Source organism: Physeter macrocephalus, chromosome 16 (assembly GCF_002837175.3).
Source record: "Physeter macrocephalus isolate SW-GA chromosome 16, ASM283717v5, whole genome shotgun sequence".
In the NCBI taxonomy this organism is placed as follows: domain Eukaryota; kingdom Metazoa; phylum Chordata; class Mammalia; order Artiodactyla; family Physeteridae; genus Physeter; species Physeter macrocephalus.
The window spans coordinates 98599915-98624688 of record NC_041229.1 but is presented as its reverse complement, the minus strand read 5'-3'; the positions used below and the strand labels follow the sequence as shown (position 1 = coordinate 98624688).

At 45.7% G+C, this 24774-nt stretch overlaps 1 protein-coding gene across 4 annotated transcripts; it reads right to left on the bottom strand.

Moving 5' to 3' along the window:
• Positions 1 to 15: 15 nt before the first annotated feature.
• ZDHHC5 (zinc finger DHHC-type palmitoyltransferase 5) lies at positions 16 to 23130 on the bottom strand. Of its 4 annotated transcripts, none has more exons than XM_007119180.4 (12): positions 22844 to 23130; positions 18600 to 19788; positions 10361 to 10482; positions 6653 to 6810; positions 5719 to 5891; positions 5461 to 5563; positions 4766 to 4857; positions 4207 to 4339; positions 3615 to 3738; positions 3074 to 3186; positions 1730 to 2589; positions 16 to 1299 (listed from the first exon to the last, which is right to left on the bottom strand). In XM_007119180.4, the coding sequence occupies exons 2-12, from the start codon at positions 18701 to 18703 to the stop codon at positions 1134 to 1136; spliced, it is 2148 nt and encodes a 715-aa protein (XP_007119242.1). In that variant the 5' UTR covers positions 18704 to 19788; positions 22844 to 23130; the 3' UTR covers positions 16 to 1133. The 4 variants fall into 4 exon arrangements, with proteins under 4 accessions (XP_007119242.1, XP_028356975.1, XP_007119243.1 ...); XM_028501174.2 differs by having other exon boundaries at positions 19397 to 19788; positions 22844 to 23128; XM_007119181.4 differs by lacking the exon at positions 22844 to 23130 and adding an exon at positions 22623 to 22743.
• Between the last annotated feature and the right edge of the window lie 1644 nt (positions 23131 to 24774).

The window sequence follows — 24774 nt, the reverse complement described above, 5'->3', positions numbered from 1 at the left end:
TTAGATCAGGATTTCTTTTTATTCTTTGTTGGTTGAAAATGGCTAATCAGAATAAAAAATAAAAGGGCTTCTGTTTAGAGGCTGGGGTCTCCCCTATTTAAAGGTTAGAACCCAGGTATCCCCTCTACCCAGCACCGTACTGAGGTGGGCTGAGGGGTAACCCCCAAGGGACAACTGGAGGGGCCTAGGCCTGCCACTCCTTCTCTCTATCCCGTTTTTGGCATGTGATGAGAAATATTGCTTTTTGGATTCTTCTCTCCCGGCCTTGAATTTAAAAATAATGTCAACCGTGTGAGTTGGGGGAAGGCTTTGAGGGGCCAGCTGAAGAAGCCCACCATAATCCCTCTCCCCCAAGAAGGGGGGATTATCCAATATTGTTTCTGGAGCTCAGCCAAGCTCTTTTCCTGATCTCCCCACCACCACCACCAAAGTCATGGGGCTGTGACCCCTTACCTGGGGGGAAACTAAGTGCCAGTGAGCCTAGAAAACTAACTCTCCTCTCCAGGTCCTTCCCTCCTCCGACCAAGACCCCACCCAGACCAAAACCCCACCCAGACGCACCTCTCCCCGGGTTTCTTTCCTGGTCGCTTAGCACCAACAACAGGGGGTGCTATTTCCTTCGATGGTAACTGGGACACATATCCCTCCCTCATTTTCCCATCCCAGGATAGATATATAATTTCTTTGATATTTATTTTATATATATATATATATATATATATATATATATATATATACATACACACACACATACGTATGTACACACACACCTGGTAACGCAGAAGAGGAAAAAAATAGAATCCGTAACAATAATAAAAAAAATTATTTCTGGTTTAAAAATGATCTGGTTCCCTCCAGGGCGAGCAATTGCACAAATGTCCACTGAGTCTGGTCCAGGGGTTAAGGAAGGGAAAGGTCTTAAAAGGTGAAGGGGGTTGCTACCCCAGTCTCAGGGCCCCAACTCTCCAACTCCCCAACCCCACTGCATTTTATAAAATGTCCTCATCCTCTTGGAATCGGTTGTTTAAAAAATGTCCATGCAGGGGAGGGGAGCCCCTTGAGGAAAGGAAGGTGGCCACCTGGGGCCCTTTGGTGTAGGCGCAGAGGTGTGGGGGAGGGGAGCTGCCCAAGGCTCACACCGAAATCTCATAGGTGGTGCCACCCACCCCTGACACCTTCTTGACTCCTCCCCTTGTGGGGCTACTGAGAGGTGGCTGGCCTGGGCCAGGGGAGGCTGAGCCTATACTCTTGGGCTGCCCGTTGGTTTTGCTGTAGGCGGTCTTGAGCTGTACTTCATCTCTGGGAAGAAAAGAAGAGAGAGTTGTCAGAAGTGGGACACACAACACCGAAAAGGGAAGTAGTTTAAAAAGTTGAGAAAAAAATGTGCTTTCTACATATATACTTCCTTACACAAAGATTCCCTTTTATTTTACTGCCCTGCTTACAAGCAGCCTGATTCCCTCTCCCCTCTACTTATTCCTTTCACTCTCAGGCAAATAAATTACTTTTTAGGAAGACAGGACTAAGAAAAGAGTATTAATCCTCAGTCTCTTAACAGGAATAGCCCATGAAGGCAGCTGGAGTAAGAGTGAAAATGAAGGGCTATCTTACAAGCAGGATAACCCTGGGTTCCACTTGCACTAAAATGTACAAGTGAAGCCCTGATACCTTCTGCAGGGCAGTACGCTACTTTTAAGTCCATTGGGGGCCAGGATGGACTAATACTTACTTGGGTGTCAGTAATGGCTGCAAGGCCACTTCCTCTGTCTCAGAGACACCAGATGGGGCTTTTTGGCTGCTGTAAGACATAGATCGGGCCACGTAGAGGGCAGTTGGGCCTGGTTCAGGGGACCCTAGTCCCCGGCCCCTTAGCCCATCTGGCTTGCCAAAACGGGGGGCAGCTGGGCGTGCCAGTGGAGTCTTGCCCAAGGGTGATCTCTTCGAATCATCTGAGGAGGAACTAGTACGAGGGGCATGGCCCGAGCCTGGTGTTGACTGGATGCCTGAGTCCCCCAAGCCTGGTTCTTCCTCGCGGCCTGGGAGTGGGGGTGACTGGCGTAGCAGCTTCTCTCGTTCCTGGAGGGAGGCCACAATATGGCGCGACAGATTGTCGTACCGGACTGGTGAGGGCTCTCGGTGCGTTGGGCCGGTTGGCACCAAACGTGGGTGCCTCTCGGCTTCCCGTTGCTGGGCCAGCCGGGCTGACAGGAAGGGAGAGGTGTAGCCTAAAGGTGGGTCTGGCTCAGGCCCTGCCTGCACGGACTCAAAATCAGGGCTGTCTGAAGGAGTGAGCAGACTGTCGTAAGATAGGCTTCCATTACGTGTCTGGTTGGCCAAGCTCTTATAGGAGGTGGAGGTTGTACCCTCTGAACGAATGGACTGCAACTGGCCCAGCTCAAAGCCTGTGCCCTGGGCTGACTTGAGGCTGGAGGAGCGTGAGCCACTGGACAGTGGATCAAAGTGAAAGCTTTTGCCGAAGGTGGGAGAACGGAAGCTCTCTGGCTCCAAGCTCGGCTCTGAACGGTAGCTGGGATGACGGCTGCTCTCCGCAATTGAGGTTGGCTCCTTCAAGCTGTCCCCACGACTCAACTGAGGGAGAAAAGCAAAGCAGGTTCTTAGTGCTCCCCCTCTTGTCCCCTCTTGGGACACTAGGCCTCAGAGCCCAAGGAGGCAGTCAAAACCAGTATTTGTTATGTGCCAGCAATATGCTTAGAATTTTCACATGCATTATCCTGTTTAACCCCTAAAGTAAATCTGTTAAGTAGGAACAAATAATATCTCATTTTAAGATGGAGGAAATGGGGCTTAGAGAGGTTAAGGAACTTCTCTGTGATGGCACAACTGGGTTTGGAACTCAGATCTGACGCTGTAATCAATGCTTTTATCTATTATGCTACCGTGACCTCTCTTGGATGAAGGACAAACTGTCAACGCTATTACTAAGCCAACAATTAGTAAAATGCCTTTGGTTTTCTTCTCTTCCCTCTGCTTCTTCCTTCCCTTCTCCCAATCTTCTTTTTCCCAGAACAGCTGGCATGCATGACAGCCCTACTTCTTAGAGCGTACTCAGTACCTTGGCGCTGGAAGAATGAGGCATGGCGGCTGATGTACTGCTGCTACTGTAGCCCGGCCGGTACTTGTACATGGTAGGGGTGGGGGGGCTGTCCTTGCCCAAGAGGCTGCTCTCTGCAGGAAAAAAGGCCCAGGGGGCACCACTTTACAAGCTGTTCTCTTAACCTGGCTAGAGTTCCTTAAAGTACAGGGGGAGAACAAGGTAGGAAAAGATATACCAAGCAAAGGAACATAATGATTTTGCTGAAATCAAGACTACAGACTCATACCAGCCCAGAACACAGAGTGAGTCAATGTACCAAACAGATCCCAGAATGTTCTCTGGTCTGTCCGGATGCTGACAGTACACAACAGACACACAGAGATGTCCAACTCACTGCCAATAGCTAACTGTCATCCCCTTTCTCCCGGCTGTCCAAAGAAGCGGGTCAAGTACCACTTGCTGGGTTTTCTCAGTCACAACACAAGCACCATCTCCCAGCCCTTGCCTGTGTCACCTCCACAGCTAACAGATAACATTCTCATTCCTGCTCTGCCCTTACCCTCATTAGTAGCCAGGCTGAGGTGTGTCCGTAGCCCTGCGTAACGGCTCAGGTCCGGCTTAGGAGGGGGTGGAGGTTCAGCATCTGCAGACTGGCTTTCTGTTATCTCCAAGCTTCCTTTAGACTGGATAAATGAGGGAAAACCAGATTTGGAGAACTGAGCGTTAGGGCAACTCAAAGTATGAAAACTGGTGTAAGAGGGGCACTGGGGAGTCATCACATACTTCTGAACTGGAATTGGAAGACAGGACACAAGATCAGTTTGGGGATGGTTTTGGAGAAAGAAAAGCTTTCAACAAGGGTTTCATTCTGTCACTTATTTGTGTATTTTCACCAACAACTACTTGTTGAGCTCCTACCATCTGTAAGCTGCTATGTTAAGTCCTATGAAGACATGCAAATGAACGGGCTAAATTTCTACCGTCGATGAACTTACAATCTAATGGGAAAAAGAAGATATGTGTTTAAGTAACTTTAACACAAATCAGAAAGTGATAAATACTATGAGAAAGATGTAGACAAAGCAAGTCTCCCTCTTTGCCCTGGGTGAGACTCCCCAGGTTACCCTGCTTTACTTGCCGAAATCCCTCACCTTAGTTCTCCTCAGCTCTCCCTGGATGCCATTGTCCATGATCTTCACAGTTATCTGCCCATCTGACACTTCTGGCCGAAGGAAGGGTGGTCTGATTACAATTGTCTTCTCTTTCTTTGGTCTCCCCAAATACCTGAGTGTCAAAGAGTGAGAGGGCTTTCATTCATCCATTCATTCCAAAATATCTAATGGTTGCCTACCTTGTGTAGAGCAGTTTTACAAATATAAGAAACAGTCCTACCAGGCCAGGGAAAAGATCAGCATTGAACTGATTTCTTTGATTCTATGAAGAACAAGAACAACAGCAAGACTAGGCCTATGGGCAGATACACCTAGCTCAAGGCACTCGAGTAAATCTCATCCTCAGTTCTCCAAAGAGAGTAACATAATATCTAAAGAATACAACTGAACTCACAGGGTCCATTAGAGGATGGTATGCCTCTCCCTTGTAGGCACTTCCCTTTCTAAGAGAGCCCTCCCTAAAAGGCAGCCAGAACAAACCCAAAGAAGACAAAAGTTTTGACCAAGGGTGAACACTAGAGCAAAGAGGTAGGTGTACCTGGGTGCTGGGGAACTGCAGAGTACACGGCTGACATTGTTACAGCAGCCATTAGTGAAGGGGTTCACACCTCCCCGGAATTTACCCGTAACCTAGAGGGAGGGAAAAGGGACCAGATCAGTCAAAAAATGGGACCTTGACCTCCAAAAGCCAAAACACAAATCAATGACAAATTATTGTGCACCCACTATCTGGGAGATACAAAAATGAGTAAAATACAGTCCTACCATAAAGAAGCTTATACCTGTGACGACTAAGAATGGGAACTCCAGAGTCAGGGTCATCAGTTCAAATTCTAGGTCCACTTCATGGTAGCTATCTGACCCTAAACATCAGTTTCCTTATGTAAAATGGAGATAAATAGCTCTCTAAATATTGAAAACTAAGATAACATATGTCAGAATAAGCAAGTAAGGTTAGCTATTGTTATGGGCACAAAAATAATTGTTTTCTTTTAAGCAGGACTGTAAGCTTCTTGAGGGCTGGCCCAGGTCTTTTACTGTTTCTATTAGCTCAGAGCCTAAATCGACCAGTATACAGCAGACATTCTATAAATGTTTGTTAACTAAGAAATGGCCCGTTCTCATGCTTACATGAGGAACTTGGACACCTCATCATTAAAAGTATACACTAACTAGAGGGCCAAGAGACACATGCCCTGCTCTTCAGGGATCTCCCATCACTTCTCCCCATACCTGTTCATTGGTTGTGCGTCCCCTAGCCACCAGCACCACGTGAAATCCCGTGAGGCCAGCTACTGGGATGAAGAATAAGCCAGCCACACACATCACTGCCATTCTGAAGCCAGACAATCAAGGAAAGCAGAGCAACGTGATCTCGCCTTCCCCAGCCCATGCTGTAGCCATCTTCCCTTTGACCCTCACTGCCACAGGACTCAACTTTCTACATTCTTCCCCCTCCCAGTCCCGCAACCCACAGGCCTTGAAGGATACGTGACAGCCGTGCGGACCCCTGAGAGTTCCTCCATGTGGTAGAGGACATAAAGGAGGCCAAAGCCAAACACACCCATAATGTGGGCTGTCAGGGAAAGGAGGAAGAGGAAGAAATAACGGTAGTTCCGGCGACCAATACAGTTGTTCACCCAGGGGCAGTGATGATCAAATTCCTAGGAGCAAAATGAGACAGACTGAGCGGCATCCTTGGACCATGGCATTACATCATTTCTGTCAAGCAGACCAAACAGCAGAACTTAAGTGTTTCTTTTAATAATCTGTCATCATGTTCACCATTTAGTTACAAAATTTAAAAACGGTTCATGCAGTTTATCTTGCTCTATCAATCTATAAGGAAGACGTTCCAGAGGTTGATCGAAGGCCAAGGCCACCTCTCAAAGTTTATCCTATGTGACCAAGGAACTCTGAGAGGTACAAACGTCAGAGGCTTTGCAGAAACATTAAGATTCATGAAAAAAGAGGCTTGGAAGAAAAATCTGGCAGGCAACCGCTTACAGCTAAGTCAAAATGCACTGAAAAAAGGGTTAAAAATAAAAGACAAGGAATGCAGAAGAAAGAAATATAACTGTGAAATCTGAATGCAACGGCATGATGAAGTGGAAGGAGTGGAGAACACTAAGCAGGTCAAATAACCGACAAGATGAGCCAAGGGACGGAAGGCTGGAGCCATGACCAATGGTGCTGGGAAAGCCTATGCCTACCCACTTGGGCTCCCTCCTGTAACAGAATATTTATGCTCTACCTCTCATGTGTACATCGTTGCTAACACTTTCTGCCAGAGCTAGAACACAGCCCAGGCAGTCAGACAGGGCTATATTTTCATCCATGGCCACGAATCCACTGGATTCAATTCTTATTCTGTGGGTAGGAAGAAGATAACTTAGGTTCAGCTTACCCCACCCAGAGTTCTTACCTCCACACAGTTGTCACAGACGCTGCAGTGGGAACATCGAGGAGGACGGTAGAAGCGGCAGGTGGCACACCATTTCATGCGCACCTGGATGCCCTTGATCTCCACTGTTTTGTAAAGGGGAGCTCTGAAGTCATCTTCCTTGTCTTCATCCTCTTCAGCTGTAGAGAGTAAAAGTTAATGAAAAAATGACTATGCTAGAACTGTACTAGGCACTAGGGATGCAGTGATATTTAAAATATGGCCTCTGCCTTCGAGGAATTCGCAGTCTAATGGTGAGAGAGACTAGGAACTAGTAACTCTAATACGGTGAGATCAGCTCTATATACAACACTATGGAAACGCAGATGAGAAAGCAATTTATTCTACACTGGGAAATGAGGTTTAAGAATATGACTCAGAGGTGGCTCTGATATGGATATGCTGATATTCTTGGTTTACATATTATATTTCAAAAGAAATAGACACTTTATATATCAAAGTACATCTATAATGAGTTTGCATAATAGTTCAGTATCTACAAGTACACGACTGAACTACAACAATCCGAAAGAGGAAGCAACGAACTAACATCAACCTTTTTTCCACACACAGACACCCTTGCCCAAAAGATCTTCCCCTAGTTCCCTATATACATTTCAGTACTGTTTCTTGGCTGCAGACATTCTCTTTACCTGAATGCCCTTTCAATTCTCAGCTATCAGAAACTCACCACCCCACTTCAAAACTTAAAGGACATCATTTGCCTTCTCATCTATAGTGTACAATTTTCATTTTTTATTATTAATCTAAAAAAAAAAACCCGTGAGAAGGAAAAATTAAGTAAGTGATGGTACAGGAATTAAGTTTTCAAATGTACTGACTTAGGGAAATGCTAACAATGTAACTAAGTGAAAAAGTACAAGGTAAAGAACTGTACAAACAAAAAGATCCCATTTTGAAAATAGAAATAAAAACAGACACACATATATATGCTACAGATTTATGGTATATATAAATAAATATTGTATGTATAAATCTTCACAATATTGATTGGAAGGAAATATACCACAATGTAACAGTAGTTATCTCTGGGCTGGGAAATTATAGGCGATATTTATCTTTTTTATACTTTCTATATAATGAATATTCACTACTTATTAAAAGCTTTTTTAAGAAAAGTTTTTTAAAGGAAAAAAAATCAAATGCTACTTATATTGAAATATCTGATTCTTCCAAACTATCATGTATCAGAAGTGAGCTTTCTCTTCTTAAAGTACTACAGTTCTTTGATTACTCTTTAAAGTTACCACAGTGTATTTATTTATGTAAATGTCTTCTCTATCTTCCCTTCAAGACCGAGCTATTTGACCATCATAATAATCATCCCAAATGACCGTATCATAATAATCAATAAATATTTGATAAATGAACATTAAACGCTCATTAAAATAGCCTTCCTTGGCTTTAGGGGCTCAAAGCACCTTTTGTTAATCTAAGCTTTGAAACAGAAGTCACCATGCACAGTGACACAGGCTTTGTGAGCGCAATGAATTTCAGAAAAGCCTCATCTCACTGAAGTTGCTACCCCAGTCCCACCTGCCTCACTCGTACAAGGTAACTTCACATCCCAGAGACAAATGAGATGTCATCAGTAACAACCATCATCGATTCTCTTGCTATCTCTTATTCCACTAACGCTGGTTGGTCCTCACTCTCACGTCCTAGTCCAGAAACAGCCTACTTCTGTAAGCATAACCCTCCAACCCGCAGAGGGAAGCACCTCCTTCTTCCACATGGTCACTCTTCAGTTACCCTCTCTCATCACCTCTGCTTCTCTCTCTCCTGGTCCCACCTCCTCAGGCTGTCAACATGCTCAAGTCTTCTGTATCATAAACAAGCAAACAAAACTCCTCCCTCTGCCCTAAGACAGGCCAGCTTCTGCCTTCTCAGCTTAACTTCCTGAAAGAATAATCTTAATACTCACTGACTCTGCTTCCTCATTTCCTATTCACTGCCTTCCAAACCATTATAGTTTTGGTAATTTAACTGTCTCTCTCCCGCATACATACATAAACACACTATTAAAACTATTCTTGTTGGGAATTCCCTGGCAGTCCACTGGTTAGGACTCAGTGCTTTCACTGCCGGGGCCTGGGTTCAATCCCTGGTCAGGGACTAAGATCCTGCAAGCCATGTGGCCAAAAAAAACAACAATGAAAACAAAACCAAAAAACAACTAGTCATGTGTGTGTGCGTTTTTTTGTTTTGTTTTTGGCCGTACCACGCAGCACGCGGGATCTTATTAGTTCTCCAACCAGGGACAAACCTGCGCCCCCTGCAGTGGCAGCGCAGAGTCTTAACCACTGGAACACCACGGATGTCTCAAACTATTCTTGTTAAGATCACTAATTTCTTAGTCACTAAAACAATGGCAACTCTGAGTTTCCATACTACTGGACCTGATTTCTGATATTGCCAACCATGAGCTACTTCATGAAATTTCCTTAGTTCCCACTTTGTCCGGTTTATCCTCCTACTAACTTTTCTTGCTCAATCCCTCTTCAGTGGCTCCTCCTTCTCCTCATTATTAAAATGTCAATGCTGGTCAGGCTGACTTCCGTTCTTTTCTAATCTCATTCTACTTTCTCCAGACAATCTGACTCCTGTTACTTCAAATACTACGTGGCTGAGGACTCTGCCGTGAGTCTGACTACTCAACTGCCCACTGGGTAACTACCTGAATGATCCATTAAGTATCTCAAATTCAACATGTCTAAGATGCTCTGTTTTCCCTCCAAACCCACTCAACAGTCCTATAACTTGGGTCTTGGTTTATAAAGAACCAGCATACAACCTATCTTTCAGGTTAGGAACCTTGGAACTACACTAGACAATTCCTTCACCCTCTCACTCTCCCCTAGTAAGCAATTAGTAATGAAAAATTCTGCTGGGTCTACTAATGAAAAATCTGTAAATCCAGCTTTGAATTCAAGTTCTCATCTGGTCTGCATTATTGCAATAGCCTCCCCAAAGGTTATATGTACATTCTTATAAGAATTATTATTGTAAAAGGAAATGTGATCCTGTGATTCCCCCAATTAAAGACATCTTGCTGTCCAGAGGAAGAATTATAATCTATTTAATTTAGCACATAAAGTCTTTTACACTTGGCTCTGGTTTATCTCTTGCCCCTTCTGGCCCCACCATGCATTCTAACTTCCACCCACTGAATTCTGCATTTCACAGCTACAATTCTGTATATGCTGCTTCCTCTTCCTAGAATGCCTTTCCCTTCCATCCTCTACTCGGTAAAGTCCTTCCTACCTACCTTCAGCAGCATTTCCCCAATTTATCTGGGTAGATATAAGTGCCCTTTTCTAAGGTCTCAGAGAACCTTTTTCATGCTTCCATTACAGTTTGTTATCACACTGTCACTCTCTAATTCATCTTAGATAGTTTCAAAACGAGCAACAATGCCCAACCCATGTGCTCGAAATAAATTTCTGCTGAATGAGTAACTGAAAATCAAAGAGTTGAGCCAAAGTGGATCAGATGCCCAGAAGTTAGGACATATATTCCTAAGATCCTGACTTGCTTTTCATCATTAGACTATAAAAGTATCCCAAAACCCAAGACTCCTAAGGCCGCAGACCAAATGTATAAATGTCCAAAACTCATTCTTTTTCAAAGGCACTAAGATATTTCCAAGAGAGAGGAGGGAGATCTTACCTCGAGGGAAAATCCCTGGGTCCATGAAGGTGGCCATGCTGAAGTTGGCCAGCACAAAGAGAAAAACAATCGCATTGTAGATGGGCACTGCAGGTGACACGTAGAGGCTTAGTCCTGGACAGCTGCACAGATAATAAAGAAAGTGAGGGGCTGCCTCTAACACTTTGGACACCAACCACATAAAAAAATCTATAAAGATTCAGGGACTTCCCTGGTGGCACAGTGGTTAAGACTCCACACTCCCATTGCAGGGGGCCCAGGTTCAATCCCTGGTCAGGGAATTAGATCCCACATGCATGCCGCAACTGAGAGTTCGCATGCCACAACTAAGGAGCCGGCAAGCTGCAACTAAAGACCCAGTACAACCAAATAAATAAATAAATATTTTTAAAAAAGATTCAGTCCCCATACCTATATATAAATCTTGTGTGGTTCACCTTTGAAGTCTCAAATTATCTTTATCCTTCCCAACAAGTGGGTCTAGTTTCCCACAGAAATACTCATGTTAGGACTTCCCTGGTGGTCCAGTGGTTAAAAATCCGCCTGCCAATGCAGGGGACACTCGGGTTCAATCCCTGGTCCGGGAAGATCCCTCATGCCGTGGAGCAACTAAGCCCGTGCGCCACAACTACTAAGCCTGAGCTCCAGAGCCCACGCACCACAACTACTGAAGCCCGCCGGCTCTAGAGCCCGCGCACCGCAACTACTGAAGCCCACGCGCGCTGGGGCCCACAAGCTGCAACTACTGAGCCCACGCACCACAACTACTGAAGCCCGCGTGCCTAGAGCCTGTGCTCCGCAACTAGAGAAGCCACCGCAATGAGAAGCCCGTGCACCACAATGAAGAGTAGACCCCGCTCGCCGCAACTAGAGGAAGCCCGCACGCAGCTACAAAGACCCAATGCAGCCCCAAATAAATAAATAAATACTCATTTTTGATCAAGGTACAAGAGTCATAACCCTTTGCACTAAAGTCTGTGTTCTTCAAATTAATTCTTACCTCGTGGATCTTTCCACATGTTTTGGACTCTGTCCTTACCTCCTTCTAACCAGGCACAAGAGCTAGGGACTAAGTATGTAACTGACACCAGCTGCATTCCCTTCTCTGGAACAGCCTGAGGCTTCTGGACCCCAGCCATGCCCCACTGACCTGCACATTCACCCAAAGCACTGGACACCACCTGCCTCTCTGGCTTCTCTTCCCTCCTCCCAGCTGGCTCTGAACTACTCTCAACTGCCTAAAGTCTCTCCAGATACATTATACATCAGATATTCCTGAGAATTTTATTCAACTAGAGGCCAGTTCTCAAGGTAAAGAAAAGGAAACCACTCACAGGTAAGGAAGGATACCAAGACACAGGACTAGACCCTGAGATGAATAAATGAAGCAGAAGAGTGTAGGAGAAAAAAAAGGGAAGATATCAGACCAAAGCAGCCCCAAATCCTGCAGGAAAAAGAAACTGGCCACACATATCCAATATTCCACAGGGTTCAAATCAAGAGATATGCTTTAGGTAACTTTTCCTTGAAAAAACAGTGACCTAGTCCAGGATTAAGCTCAGTTTCTGTCGGGATATATGTCTCAGGAATGCTGCAAGAGCTCTCCCTTTCTCTGAAGATGGTTCCTGGGAGCTGGAAGTGTCAAAAGAACATCTGATGTGCCGCTTGCTTGGTCAGTGGTATCAAACACCCTCTCTCCTGTCTCAGCTCAGGAAGAACTTCCCATAACAAGACAGTGGCTAAATACCCTAATCTGCTTTGTGGCTGAGACCTTAATCTCCAGAATTAGGCCAGCATCTGTCCTTGTTCCCTTTATCTAGACCAGCGGAAGGAAAGGAAGAGTTCACTGAAGGAAAGGAAGAAGGGGCCAGGAGAACAAGACAGCAAATGACTCCGGAGAATTAATCCACAGCAGTCCTGGATTCTGTTGAGAGGTGATCTGCCTCCATCAAAATAAAAAGCACAGGGCTTCCCTGGTGACGCAGTGGCTAAGAATCCACCTGCCAATTCAGGAGACATGGGTTTGAGCCCTGGTCCGGGAAGATCCCACATGCCGCAGAGCAACTAAGCCTGTGCACCACAACTACTGAGCCTGTGCTCTAGAGCCCACGCGCCTAGAGCCCGTGCTCCACAGCGGGAGAGGCCACCACAATGAGAAGCCCGTGCACTGCAACAAAGAGTAGCCCCTGCTCGCCACAACTAGAAAAAGCCCACACGCAGACACGAAGACACAGTGCAGCCAAAAATAAATATTAAAAAATAAAAAACACAGCCCTGAATAGTGGTGATTCAGGACAATTCAAAACAACTGAGCTCCTCAATGGAAAACTAATAAGAGGTAAAACTGATTGTCACAAAGCATCTCACAAGTCTTTACCAGCACCATCTATTTATTCAAATTCCATTTAGCCATTCATTAAAAAAAAAAATTTAAGTAAATATTTATGACGTGCCAGGCTTTTTAAATAGTAATTATCAATTAACTCTGCTTCTCTTTATGGGTCAGTACATAATTGGGAGACAAAATAATGAAGCGAGCGCACAGGCAGTGATTTCAAGGAAAAAAGAGACCTTCAGTCACAGCTCTAGTTTTATTCTACCAAAGTCTCCTATGGAAAGCCTCTTCCTCTGGGGGTTCTTTCATTCAAAAAAGATGTCCCCATACCTTGGCAGGGTTTGGGATGGAATACAAGCAAGAAGACAAGAGTCTTTACACAGCCCCACCCAAAGCCTGACCTCCTAGGCTCCTTAAGAGGGAGGAAGAGAAACTGAAAACCAGTCATCCAGGTCAGAGCACCTCCCTAGTACTTAGCTGTCACTTCAATTTCCACCCAGTGAAGAGGAGAAAGGGTGACTCACTTGACTCCTACAGCCTGGGAAGAAAATTAGAAGGGAAAAAGAAATGAAATCCTTAGAACACTGAGGTGTCTGTGATTTAAATGTCTCATTCCTAGAATTGGCTACGTGGCCTCTTGAGCTTCTGAAAAAATAAGGGTACCTCCATCTCTGAGGGAAACTAAGGTGAATGAGAATGAGACATCAGCCCCCTCGCAGGCCCAGATGTCAGTCTTTCTGACCCCATTCTTTCTCCAGTTTCTGCATTTCCAAACAAAGCAAATCACTCCATTTCTTGGACAGCCTGCCAATGACCTGCCCCTGGATAATGAACTTTACCCCAACAACCTTCTTGATATCAACCCATCCCACCTGAAGTGTGTAACTCTAGAATCAAGTTCCGATATCTTGCCAAAATAAAGCCTACCCTCGAAGTGGCAGTATCTGGAAATAATGCAAATAACTCAACTTCACAGGAAACAGCCGCTCCTAGATTCAAGTCAAAGACCATTGCTTCCAACCTGAGCACTCTGAGGGAACATCCCACCAAGGGGAGGCCTGTGAGATCAAAGCCTGCTCCCGCTGTATCCCACATTCTGCTTGGCTCCGAGACAGGCTTGCTGTCGCTACAGTACTTTGCCAGATTCCTAAGTGGCCACCCTAAGGGGCCCATCTGAATCTGTTGCCTCTGATGGACGGAGAGGAGGGCTGAGCTGAGGAGCTGCGGGGCTCGTCCTTAGCCGATGGCGATAATCACAGAGCCCCAAAGCAGAGGGAGTGGCCGCAGCCCAGAAGGCTGGCTGACTCACGGATGAGACTCCCAAACCTACACCAGCCCAGGGAGAACAGGCTCTTCTGCCCATCCCTTCAGCACTCCTGTTTTCAAGGCCAAATAAAATTGGGAGAGTGGGTTTCAATACCCACACTCCTGCAAATCTGTTTCCTAGCCCTCTCTAACTCTGCCCATTATAAAGAAATGGATAAGTTCCTGGTAAGAAAACTAAAGTAGGAGTCAAGAAGCTTTGGATTTTAACCCTGTCTTGATCAATGCTTTGCTATTGTAGCCTTAGGTAATTCACAGGAAACTCTCCAAGCTTGTTAGGTCAGCTACCTAATACAGGTACAAGAATGAAGGAGACAGTGTCTGAAATGAGCCTAGAATTCTTTTTAAACCAGCTGGTTTAATACTGAGCATTCATGGGATAGAAGAAACCAAAAAAAACACATTACTAACTATCTCCATCATCATCAATTATCATTCCAGCTCCACCTTCATCCCTAACTCCACTTCCTCTCCTCTGAACTACTAGATTCAAGAACATTTAACAACAGAGGCACTTCGCTCCTAAAGAACAGGTCTCTGCATTCCTCCCATGCCTAGCACATACTTTGACTATGTGTATGAACACTGTGACTAGTGTTCTTCGGTGATGAGGCAAGGCTAGAATGAATATCCCACTTCTTGCCCCTGGGGATCCTCAAGATTCCACAGGAAAACAATCTCTCCCCTTCTAGTGGATAAATTTCTCATAAAAGACTTGATTTGTCCTGTCTTACCAGACTTTCAAGCAGCTGAGTACAAGATATAGGACTTGGGCGCTTATTCCTGGGTGTGAAAACAACGTGGGAAAGAAAAGAACAACCACTGCTCAATTAATGCCCTAAATCACGAGGCTGTTCCCACTCAAATCCGGTGCTAGCACCTCTGCAGTCATGAAAAAAAAGGGCCAGAAGGGAGAGTCACTGAGGTTGCCCAACTCTGTGGATAAAATGCTTGAGAGGGGATAGAGGCAGAAGCTGTAAAGGAGAAAGCTCTTTCGTGGATGGGACACTGGAAAGACCATCACGGATTTCTGGACAACCCTGACTTATCCTTCCCACAGAGGATCACTTGCAGCAGAGACTTTACCCCCATGTCCTCCCCATCAATTTTATTTTATTTTAAGATTTTTTTTTTTGATGTGGGCCATTTTTAAAGTCTTTATTGAATTTGTTACAATATTGCTTCTATTTTACGTTTTAGTTTTTTGGTCGCGAGGCATGTGGGATCTTAGCTCCCCAACCAGGGATCGAACCCGCACCGCCTGCATTGGAAGGCACAGTCTTAACCACTGGACCACCAGGGAAGTCCCCACCTCATCGGTTTTAGAAGCAGATATATGGGAAACTAGGTGACTTAACTCAACAGCTCAAGGAGACTTTAAGCGATACAATTCTGCGATTTATTTCAAATGGTATTGCCAGGAGCCCTAAGAAGGTCTCAGGGGTCCCCAGGAAGGCAAAGAGGAGATACCCAGTGTCTGGGCCTCTATGCACCAGCCTCACTTGAACCAGAGCAGCCCTACTCTGACATTTTAAATACTGGGGTTCCCCGAAAGATCTCATTTGAAAATAAAAAAAGGTCATATTGCTTAAATAAACTGCTCTAGGCCAACTTCCTCATTATTACACACAGAAGAAAGAGGTCCACAAAGGTTAACAGACGTTACCAAAATCAGCTTGCCCCAAACAGTGCTTATTCCTCTCACCTGGCACTGCCCCCTGCCAATCACAAAAGGAGACTAAACTAAGCCAGATGAGGGTCCAGGCCCGTTATCTTAAATGCAGTGTCTATTACCTAATGGGGACCAGGAGGGTTACTTTAGCAGACACGCTCCTTCCCAAATAGTGAAAAGAGAAAAGCATTAACACAGGTTCCCCAATAACTCCTGCCTAGTTTTAGTACTGGACAAATCCTATAAATGAGAGGGACGGGGTCAAAGGGGGAGACCTCAACTGTTCTATTCAAGTTTCTCTGGGGCAGAAGAGGATCACCATTTTTTTGATGACGAAACCCTACTCATAATTTCTGCTCATAGCCTTCCCTACTTGACCAAGAAACACGGAGGGTAAATTGTTCCTAACTAGTGGACGCCCACATGCCTCCACTAATTATGTCTGCCACCTGAAAGGGCTCTTCCTCCTACTCCCAGTCCTATAGGTCCCAAAGTAATTCTCACCTGGGGTTTATACTGACAGAAGAACACACAGTTGTAGCCTAGTGAAGAGAACAGGAGGATGACGAAGTAGCTACAGATTTAAGGCCCCAACTAGGAGCTGGTTCAAAAAGAGCCTTCCTCTTGTCTCTACTTGAAACCAGTAATTCTTTTTTAGGTGGTATATGGTTTTAAACATAGAACTGAACATCAAAAGGGACAGAACAGTTCTGGAGAACAGTGGTACCTCAGCCCAGGTGTATACTTGCAGAGGAACTGCTATGGTCAGATGGCGAGGAAGAGATGAGAATTTCAGAGGTACCAAGAGCTAGATAAGATAAACAGAGCATTTATGTCTCCCCAAAGTGGACAGGGGAAAGCCTAGGGAGGAAAAGACAGCCCAGAAACGTGTCCTGAGGAAACGGCCAGGGAGAACTCCAGCTAAGACTTAAGGCTCTTCTAACTTTGGGTTAGAGGCAGTAATTCCAAATAAGAGTCAATACTGTCCTCCAAAATTCTTTGTCCTAGGGCTGAGAGACCATGGAATAAGGAGGGCCCCCTACTCTTCTAGCATCAGGCAACGGGGAAGTAGATTAAATAGCTTCAACTATCAGTTGAGAAAATGTCTATGTCAGGACAACTCTTTGTGGCAAAACTGGTATAACCAGCCAAACACTTCAATGGTTCCAGATTAGCAAATTAAGAACAAGGTTTCTGCTTGTCCAAACTCAAGAACGGATGGGTTGAAAGAGAAACCACTTAACCAGTTCCCCAAATTTCCTAACTTCCCGAAGGCTTTGCCTCTTAAAGGAAAACAGACCCTCCCCAATTAAACAGGTCTAAGGGTGTCAAACTGGTGTTGTACTTATCCCTCCTGACACAGCACCACAACAGCTACAAAGATACAAAGATCCCATATAAATGTCCCTTGGTTAAAATGCTGGTTCCACTTAGTGGTCATAAGAGCAGAAACCAAAACAAGTCTGACACTGAAGACTCACTCCTCCTTATGGGTAGGAGTGGAATCCTTGAGGGTTTCAACAGGTACGCTCAGGCTGAAGAGCTGGGGGCCAAAGAATCGATGACTTCTACTCTTCAGAGGAAGAGGTGGGAAGCAGGATGATGCCCATGCCTTAGGTAATAGATTCATTCTTTCCTTGTTTAAGAACTAAATAGGAAAACATCATACTTACTTTACTTTTGCGTTACGTTTTGGCCAAACGACCCATAGTTTTTAGAATTCCTTCTGGCACCAGAAGCTCTGTCTGGGGGGAGGTGGCGGGTGCCCCTTCCCTCCTATCTCACATTTAATTTCTGCCTGTACCCAGCAACTCCTGCTCATTCATCCTTCAATGACTCCAAACTGCTTTTATTCCCTACCACGTCAATTCATTCTCTTCCTCTTGCCAGCAACCTCACACTGGCTCTAAACAGCACCCCACCATTAGGTCTGAGCCTGAATCACAGCAAAGTGAACTCCCCAGAAAATCTAGCATGCTCTGATTGTTCCAAGAGCTACAACCGGAACACTAGCTCAATGACTCAACAGTTTAAGGCTCAGAAGCCTGGTACTTGTTAATTTATAAACAGGTAACGGCAAAGACGCTTGCCAGGTAGTCGACAGCTGAAATACCAGGGAAAAGGAAAAAGATGTAAATCACTCACGTCTCCTCCAGTAACAAGCAGATGAACAAAGGCTGAATATCCTAAGTGGGAAATCTTTCGACATCAACTGTTTTTCCTAATAGGACCAGGGAATGGGAGAAATGACTGTCATTCCCTTCAGCAGGAACTAACGTAAAGGAAGCCTTCTAGAACTCTCTTCCTAAATAAAACTTGCCCTCTCCCAGTGGCCTTCACTTCTCCAGCCTTCGGCTTTTAAGAACACAGAGAAACCCATGTGAGTAACACTAAGAGCCAAAACCATCTCACTGGCACCCCTTAGAGATCAATTCTGAAATTCTCCAGTGCTCCCAGTCCCCCAGTCTCAAAACTAAGCTTCAGATACCCTGGGGAAAGGCCACTACTTTTTGAAAAACCTTTCATCTAGTCCAGTTCTCTCACAGAACTGACTGCTTAGGCTGCTTCAAGACTCTCTGGTGATTCCCTCCCATTTCCTTCCTAGTGCAGAATCATCTAACGATGAAACTAGGTAGGAAAAGATGAAGACATCTGTGATTTCAAAGGAAGGGAGGCAGGGGAAAGTAGAGGAGTCAGCCGAGTAAAATTCCTAACAAGGTCGAGAGGGTAGGCCTGTTCTTACTCTTGTTGCCGCATCTCTGGGATCTGGATTTACCTGTATCAGACCTCAAACTCTCCCAGTCACTTGCCTTTGCAAGTAAGTAGCCAAACTCAAGAGGAAAAATACCCCCTCGCCTCCCATGGAGCTCCCCCACCCCCACCCGTACCACCACTGGGAGAAAACTCACGTAAAGGCAAAGAAGAGGGTCGTAGCTCCCACTAAGAAGATGGCGGCTGCCGAGACTGGAACATACTTGCTGGGTTTGAATCTCTTTCCAGACTCCGCGGGCATGTTGGAGCTCTGATGGAAGATCTGCCCTGCCGCATAGCCCAGGCCCACACAGCGGCAGAACAGACAAGAAAATGGGATGAGGGAGACAACAGCCAGAAGAGTACAGAAGGAAACCAGGGAAGCAGAAAATTTAGAATTATCACCCTTCCCCCTCCCAAATAAAACCAAAGGTCAAAAGATCTCAAATGAAGGAAAGCACATGGGAGGGGGAAAGGTGATTCCAATTGATGAATAACCACCTCCCCAGAACAAGGCAGAAGGAGAGATTAAGAAACACAACTTGTACAGTTTAAAAATTGGAGACAAACAGTAGGCTGTACACATGAAAATGGCTGCAGGTAGAGAACATGGGCAGTCAGACAGATCAAGGAACAGCTCATGGAGGGAGGCGAGTCTTCAAAAGGAAAGAAGGGGAGGATATCAGGGTAGGACGGAACACTTCAAGCAAGGAAAAATTCTTTGGAGGAGATACTACAGAACCTCCACGACTACCACACTTCTACAAAATGTGAGCAGCACCTAAAAGGTGTTTCTATTTCAATCCAAGAAGGAACCTGGCGCCCCTTCCAGCTTTAAAGAGAAGCCGTTTTTACTGCAGTCTTTGTCCCTTTCGGGCAGTTTTCTCAACGCCACCACTCCCACACCTTGACTTCAGGGCTTGTAGTCTAGCAATGGTGGTTTAATTTTATTTACTTTCTCTTGATGGTTAAAGCTGGGCAGCAGCTGTTACAAGGTTGAGTTGTAAATCCTTTTCTTTGAAGGGGGAGGGAAAACAGAGAGAGAGAGTGCGCGCAAGCTTGCCTGTCTTCAGTCTCTTGTTACTCCCAAACCCTTTAAGGGCTCCTTTTCCTATGGAGTTCATGCAAAACTAAAGGGAAACATATAATCCCTGAAGCCATGTTCTTCCCAATAAGCAAAATAAGGTGAAGAAATCAATTCCACTCGATGATACTCTTAAAAGCTACTGTGGAGGAAAGCAAAGTTCCAAAGAGGTCCCTGTTTCCAGGTTAGTCAACGTCTCTGATCTTTCTTCTCCAATCTTGGGCTTTCTGGATGCAGAGTTCAACTGTGTTACAGTGCCTCACCTGGAGAAAAACAAATATCAGAGAAATTTTTTCATGGCATTTCTTAAGACCAGCAAGGCTAAAACCCCACAAGCTACTCTGTTAAAAAGTGCCTTTTGAAAGAAAGATGATTTTCTACTTCACTATGTGTATGTGGGAAAGGACTGTGAATTGGGAGGACAATGGGTTCAGAATTCTTCACTAAGTCCTCTTCATATTGAAAAAAGAAAAACATGGCTTCAGCTGGCCTAAGGTCATCAAAGAACTAGCTCTTGACACAGATGGGGCCCATCTCACCTGACACATATGGGCAGTAACAAATACCAAGAATATCAAAATCTAAAAACAAACAAAGGCACAGCAGTGAAGGGCAGTCCTAGAAAAGAGACTTGTCTTTGAACAAAGAGAATATTTATTGCTACAATGAAAAAAGAAAAAAGTAGGACAAAATTAGGACAGTCTCATTTCCTTTCTGTGTATGTCTCTCTCTCTCTTACCCTTCTATACTTTTTAGTTATAACCTTAAAGAGGCAAAAGCTGAATTTCTGGTCTTCTGAAATAACTCATGAAAGGACCTGGATGAGAAATGTCCCTGCACTGAAAGGTGAGATGCCCTCTATGAGAAACTGAGTCAACAAGGGGGGGGGGGCTGGTCTTTTTCTTCCCAATTCAACAGTTTTTTATTCCTACATTGGCCTATTAGGAAGTCAAGTGAACCCCACCTTCCCTGATATGATTAAAAATAACAATTACTTCTGTTGATGGTAGTAGCAAAATAACATTAGCACTTTGGATTTTATACAATGCTTTTCATCTAGTGATCGCAAAGCATTTAACTCATTATCTGGTGACACAGTTCCGTATCCCACCCGGTAAAATTGAAGGCTAGAGAACGCCTGAGGCCATTCCACTGAATGACTTGAGCAGTCAGGTTCAGAACCCAGGAGTTCACAGGCCCCTTTGCCGACACAAACCCTTTCTACCTCTTTCTCATCCACTACACTACTGGCTCAGTGATGACAACTTGGAATCTGCAGACCAAAAATTTTACTTAAGGTTTTTTTCCACCTAAGAGGAGTAATAGCTTCCTTAATTCCAAAGGCTGAAATGAAAATACCAGAAGTTTTGAATAGTGAAATATGAATGTACCCTGGAATTTAGCACTTCCTCTCTTTTCTGTGGCATGAAAGGCTAAGGTGCCTTCCTTCAAGATTCATTCATTCTCTCTCTCTCAAAAAAAAAAAAAAAAAAAAAAAAGAGTTTTAGAGGGCCAAACAGCATTATTAGAATAGATTGATTCCTACAGGAATCAAAGCCCAACTTCCTGAATTTAGACTTAAGTAACTTTGTTAACAATGAGAAGCAAATTCTTGCTTTACAGACAGTACTATTAAAGTAAACTTGCCCCTCAAACCCCAAAGATTAGAGAAGATGGAAAATTGCACTGCTTATATTTTATCTAGGGTAGGATATCATTTAAACACCATATATTATTTCAGATTATATTTTCTGACAAGAGAAAAGTCACATGGGCTAATACTGCCAAAGTAATTCAGAGTCATAAAAGGCCACGGCATCTAGGGAGTACGATACTGGGAAACAAAAGATATCAGTGTCTCAGATGTTTAGGGGATATGCATTAGAAGTGACAAGACAAAACCTAAGAATGTATTGGGTATAATAAAGATGCACCAGGCTTAGCAGAAGGATGTACTGTGGGCAGTCGGGATGAGACTGCAGGGTGAGTGTGGTTCATCAGAGCCAGCAGTCTGCATCCATACCAGTATGAGAAAGGTGTACAAGAATGTGTATGACACATTTCAGGCTTAATCTATGGAACAAGAATATGTATATATAAAACAAACTATAGAATATGTGGTTTCAAGGCTTTAACAAAGGTTTAATACAAGTACCTCCTTAAAGGGGTAAATGGGCATGGCAGCATGACTGAGAGCAAAAGTATTGTTTGTTGAAATAAAGTGGTATAATAGTATAATACAGTAAATCTGAACACACTTATCAACGTTTCATGGAATAATCCACATGTCAAGATACTGGCTGAAGAGTCAAACAGACGTTTAATATGGGTATTATCATCTTATACCGAGGTACCAAAGTACATGGCAATATAAATCTTGTAAGCATTTAAAGAACGGGTGATAATGAATATTCTGAAGAGATTTAATATAGTACAAAGGGATACTGGGATAAAAGGACAGAGATGCGAATATAAGGTCAACCTAGACAAGATGGCACTAACAAGTAAGTGAAAAATCCAAGGCAGAAAAACGGTCTAGAGTATAACATATAAGTGATCCTACACCTCCTTTCCTAACGTTGTCACTTTCTACCTTCTCATTTCAATGTTTTCATGCGGCCAAGTGGGTAAAACACTTTCTGCCCTGTCCCATAACAGATTCCTCCTATAGGTAAAAAAAATGGCAAATATATTCGAGTTTCCACTTGTAAAAAGTATAAAGTACTAAAAGCGTGGAGCTCCCGGCTGGTGGGGGTAGGGGAGGAAGCGGACGGATGCGAAAGAACAGGTAACAGGATGAGGCTTGAGCCAAAATAAGTATCAGAAGAATGGAGCGAGGGGACCTGAAATGCAGGGAGGGAACAGCACGCAGCCCCCAGCTCGGAGCCGGGGCACTGAGAAACACCGTATGGGGCAAGGCTGCCCGAGACAGAGAAGACGGAATCCGCGGCAGCAGGGCCCACTGGGGCTGCAGGAGCAGGCTGCGGGAGACGGCAGAGCCTCGGGGCGCAGGGCCGGGGGCGGAAGGGGCGGCGGCTGGGCGCCGGGAGCGGAGGGACCGGGGTCCCGAGCTAGGACCCGGCGGCCCGACACTAACCCGTCCTGAGCCCCGGCAGCCGTGGATCCCCGGCCTCTACTCGTCGTCCGTTTCCGGGGCCCAAGGGTCCTGCCGCAGTTGGATGACCCGGCCCGGGGGAGGAATGGGGCCTCAAGCCACCTCCCCCTCCTTGGTACCCCTTCCCTAGAGGTCACTCTCCCCTCCCACCTTCCTGGCCCGGCACTTCCGGTTCCGCAAGGACCCGTGTCCCCAGTACTCACCCCCGGCGCGGTTCCCGTTACCGCTGCTGTCGTAGTCGCCGCCGCCTCTCAGCAGCGCCGTCCGGCCTCTGAGAGGCAGCGCGCGGCCCCCGCACGCTCCACGCCCGCCCCGCTCCGCGCGCTCCCGCCCAGCGACGCTCGTCTTCGAGCCGGCGCGCGGCCGTTGCCCTCAGTGCCGGGGCTCGAGCCCTCCCAGCGTTCTCATTGGCTCCCTGTCCCGGGCGCGCGCGACATCTCGCGCGGGGCACGTTTCTCTCATTCATGCGGCTCGCGCCGCCGCGCCCGCCCCCGCTCACTCTCCCATTCACCCATAGCCCCCACCCCAACTCCGCTCTAGGGCGTGCGCGCGCACCCCGGCGACCGCGGCGACCTCGCGGCCTGATTGGCTGCAGGAGTATAGCGCCGTACCACGCGAGAAAACGAGAACGCGCGCGCAGGACCGTCCGGCTCCGCAGGCCACCGGGAGAGGAGTGTGGGCGTACTGCGCAGGAGTTGGAACTGGGGAAATGGCCGAGCGAATATTCCTTTTTCCTGCGTCCTGCTTTCTACCCCTCCTGAATCGAAGCAGAAATCCTCAGAAGTAAAAAATAATTATATGTGTTTACTGAAAGTACTCAAGAACAAGCAGCTACCCTCCCGAATTCGCCAACCCCCCCTCCAATAAGTATGGTACAGTCTAGACAGGCTTCTGGCGTAACCAATCATCCACTGGCCCCGGCGTCTTCATGCTTCAGCCCCTTCATGTATTGGTCAATGGTTTGGCCACTAAATAGCCCTCCCCCAATCCCTCCCCTCTTTTTGGATGGCGAAAACTTTATTTAAAACCATCTTTATAGAGCAGTCCTCAGTCCGACGAGTTCCCTGGTACCAGGAGAATCCCAGGATAATGGAAAGGTCTGGGCTGTGGCTTCCGCAGGGAAGGGCCGCAGGGACTGGAAGAGTCAACGGGGACCGAAGCTCCTGCCTAAGGCACGGGAAGAAGAGGAAGGAGAGCGGCCGCGAGCCTTGGAGCCGTAGTGCCGACCGTGGAAGGAGGCGCAGGGAATGCGCGCTGAGGCGGTAGCAGCCCCCTGGAGTGAGAGCCGGCTCTTGGCTCCGCTTAATTCCCTGTGTTTCACCGCAACACAAAGACTGGACGCCCCCAAGCCTAACCTCTCCCAATCCGGGAATACAGACAGGAAGGAAAAGTTTCTCTAGAAGCTCCAGTCCCTGGCGAGCTGCTGGCCAGCTCTACTTAGATCACAGCGCTACAGTTTGCCCTAATTAGCCCAACACAGCTGTGAACCTAAGAGCAAGGCCCGGTGTTCTCTCATTTCGCTCAAGGCCATTTCTCTTTTGAAGGCTGCTCTGGCTATTACATAATAGTCTTTCAAAAAAGTGTTCCACCAGCCACTTCTCTGAAGCCAAGGTGTCTCACCTGTGAAGTGTGATTCTAAATCCTGTGGTCTGTCCTCGGCTTCGGTGTCAAATGTTGATGGTTTGACTGTGCTCTGATAAGTTAGCACTAAGCAGGAAGGGAAAGGAGAAAGTCTACCTTCTGTTTTCTGAGGTCTAGTCTAGTTCCTTCTCTGGTTCCTTCTCTGACATGGCATATATAACAGGTTCTAGTTCATTCTTGCTAAGGGCTTCAATCTGCCATTTATTGCATCACATTGGAGAGTTCTCTTTTAATGACTGTTCATTTAAAAAATGAAAAATTAAAAAACTTTAGACCTTACAGACGGTAAACGTAAGGTATTGGAGATACAATATTTGTCTTATTTCTAGAGGATTTTCTATTTGTAAATCAGGTTGTTTCCTTAGGAAGAAATCAAATGACATTTTCCTAGTGTATATTTTTCTTGGATTTTAAGACTTCATTTCCCCAACTTCACAGATTAGGGATCTTTCTCTTCCCACTTTCAACAGTCTAAGAACCTGTAAATTGTTTT

Excerpts from the sequence above, each read along its gene's own strand:
- ZDHHC5 (XM_007119180.4), bottom strand. The coding sequence starts at position 18,703 with ATGCCCGCGGAGTCTGGAAAGAGATTCAAACCCAGCAAGTATGTTCCA. Across the intron at positions 4,340-4,765 it reads TGCAGTTCCCCAGCACCCAG|GTATTTGGGGAGACCAAAGA; the intron begins GTACACCTACCT and ends TTTGACACTCAG. Across the intron at positions 3,187-3,614 it reads CAGCCTGGCTACTAATGAGG|AGAGCAGCCTCTTGGGCAAG; the intron begins GTAAGGGCAGAG and ends TTTTTCCTGCAG.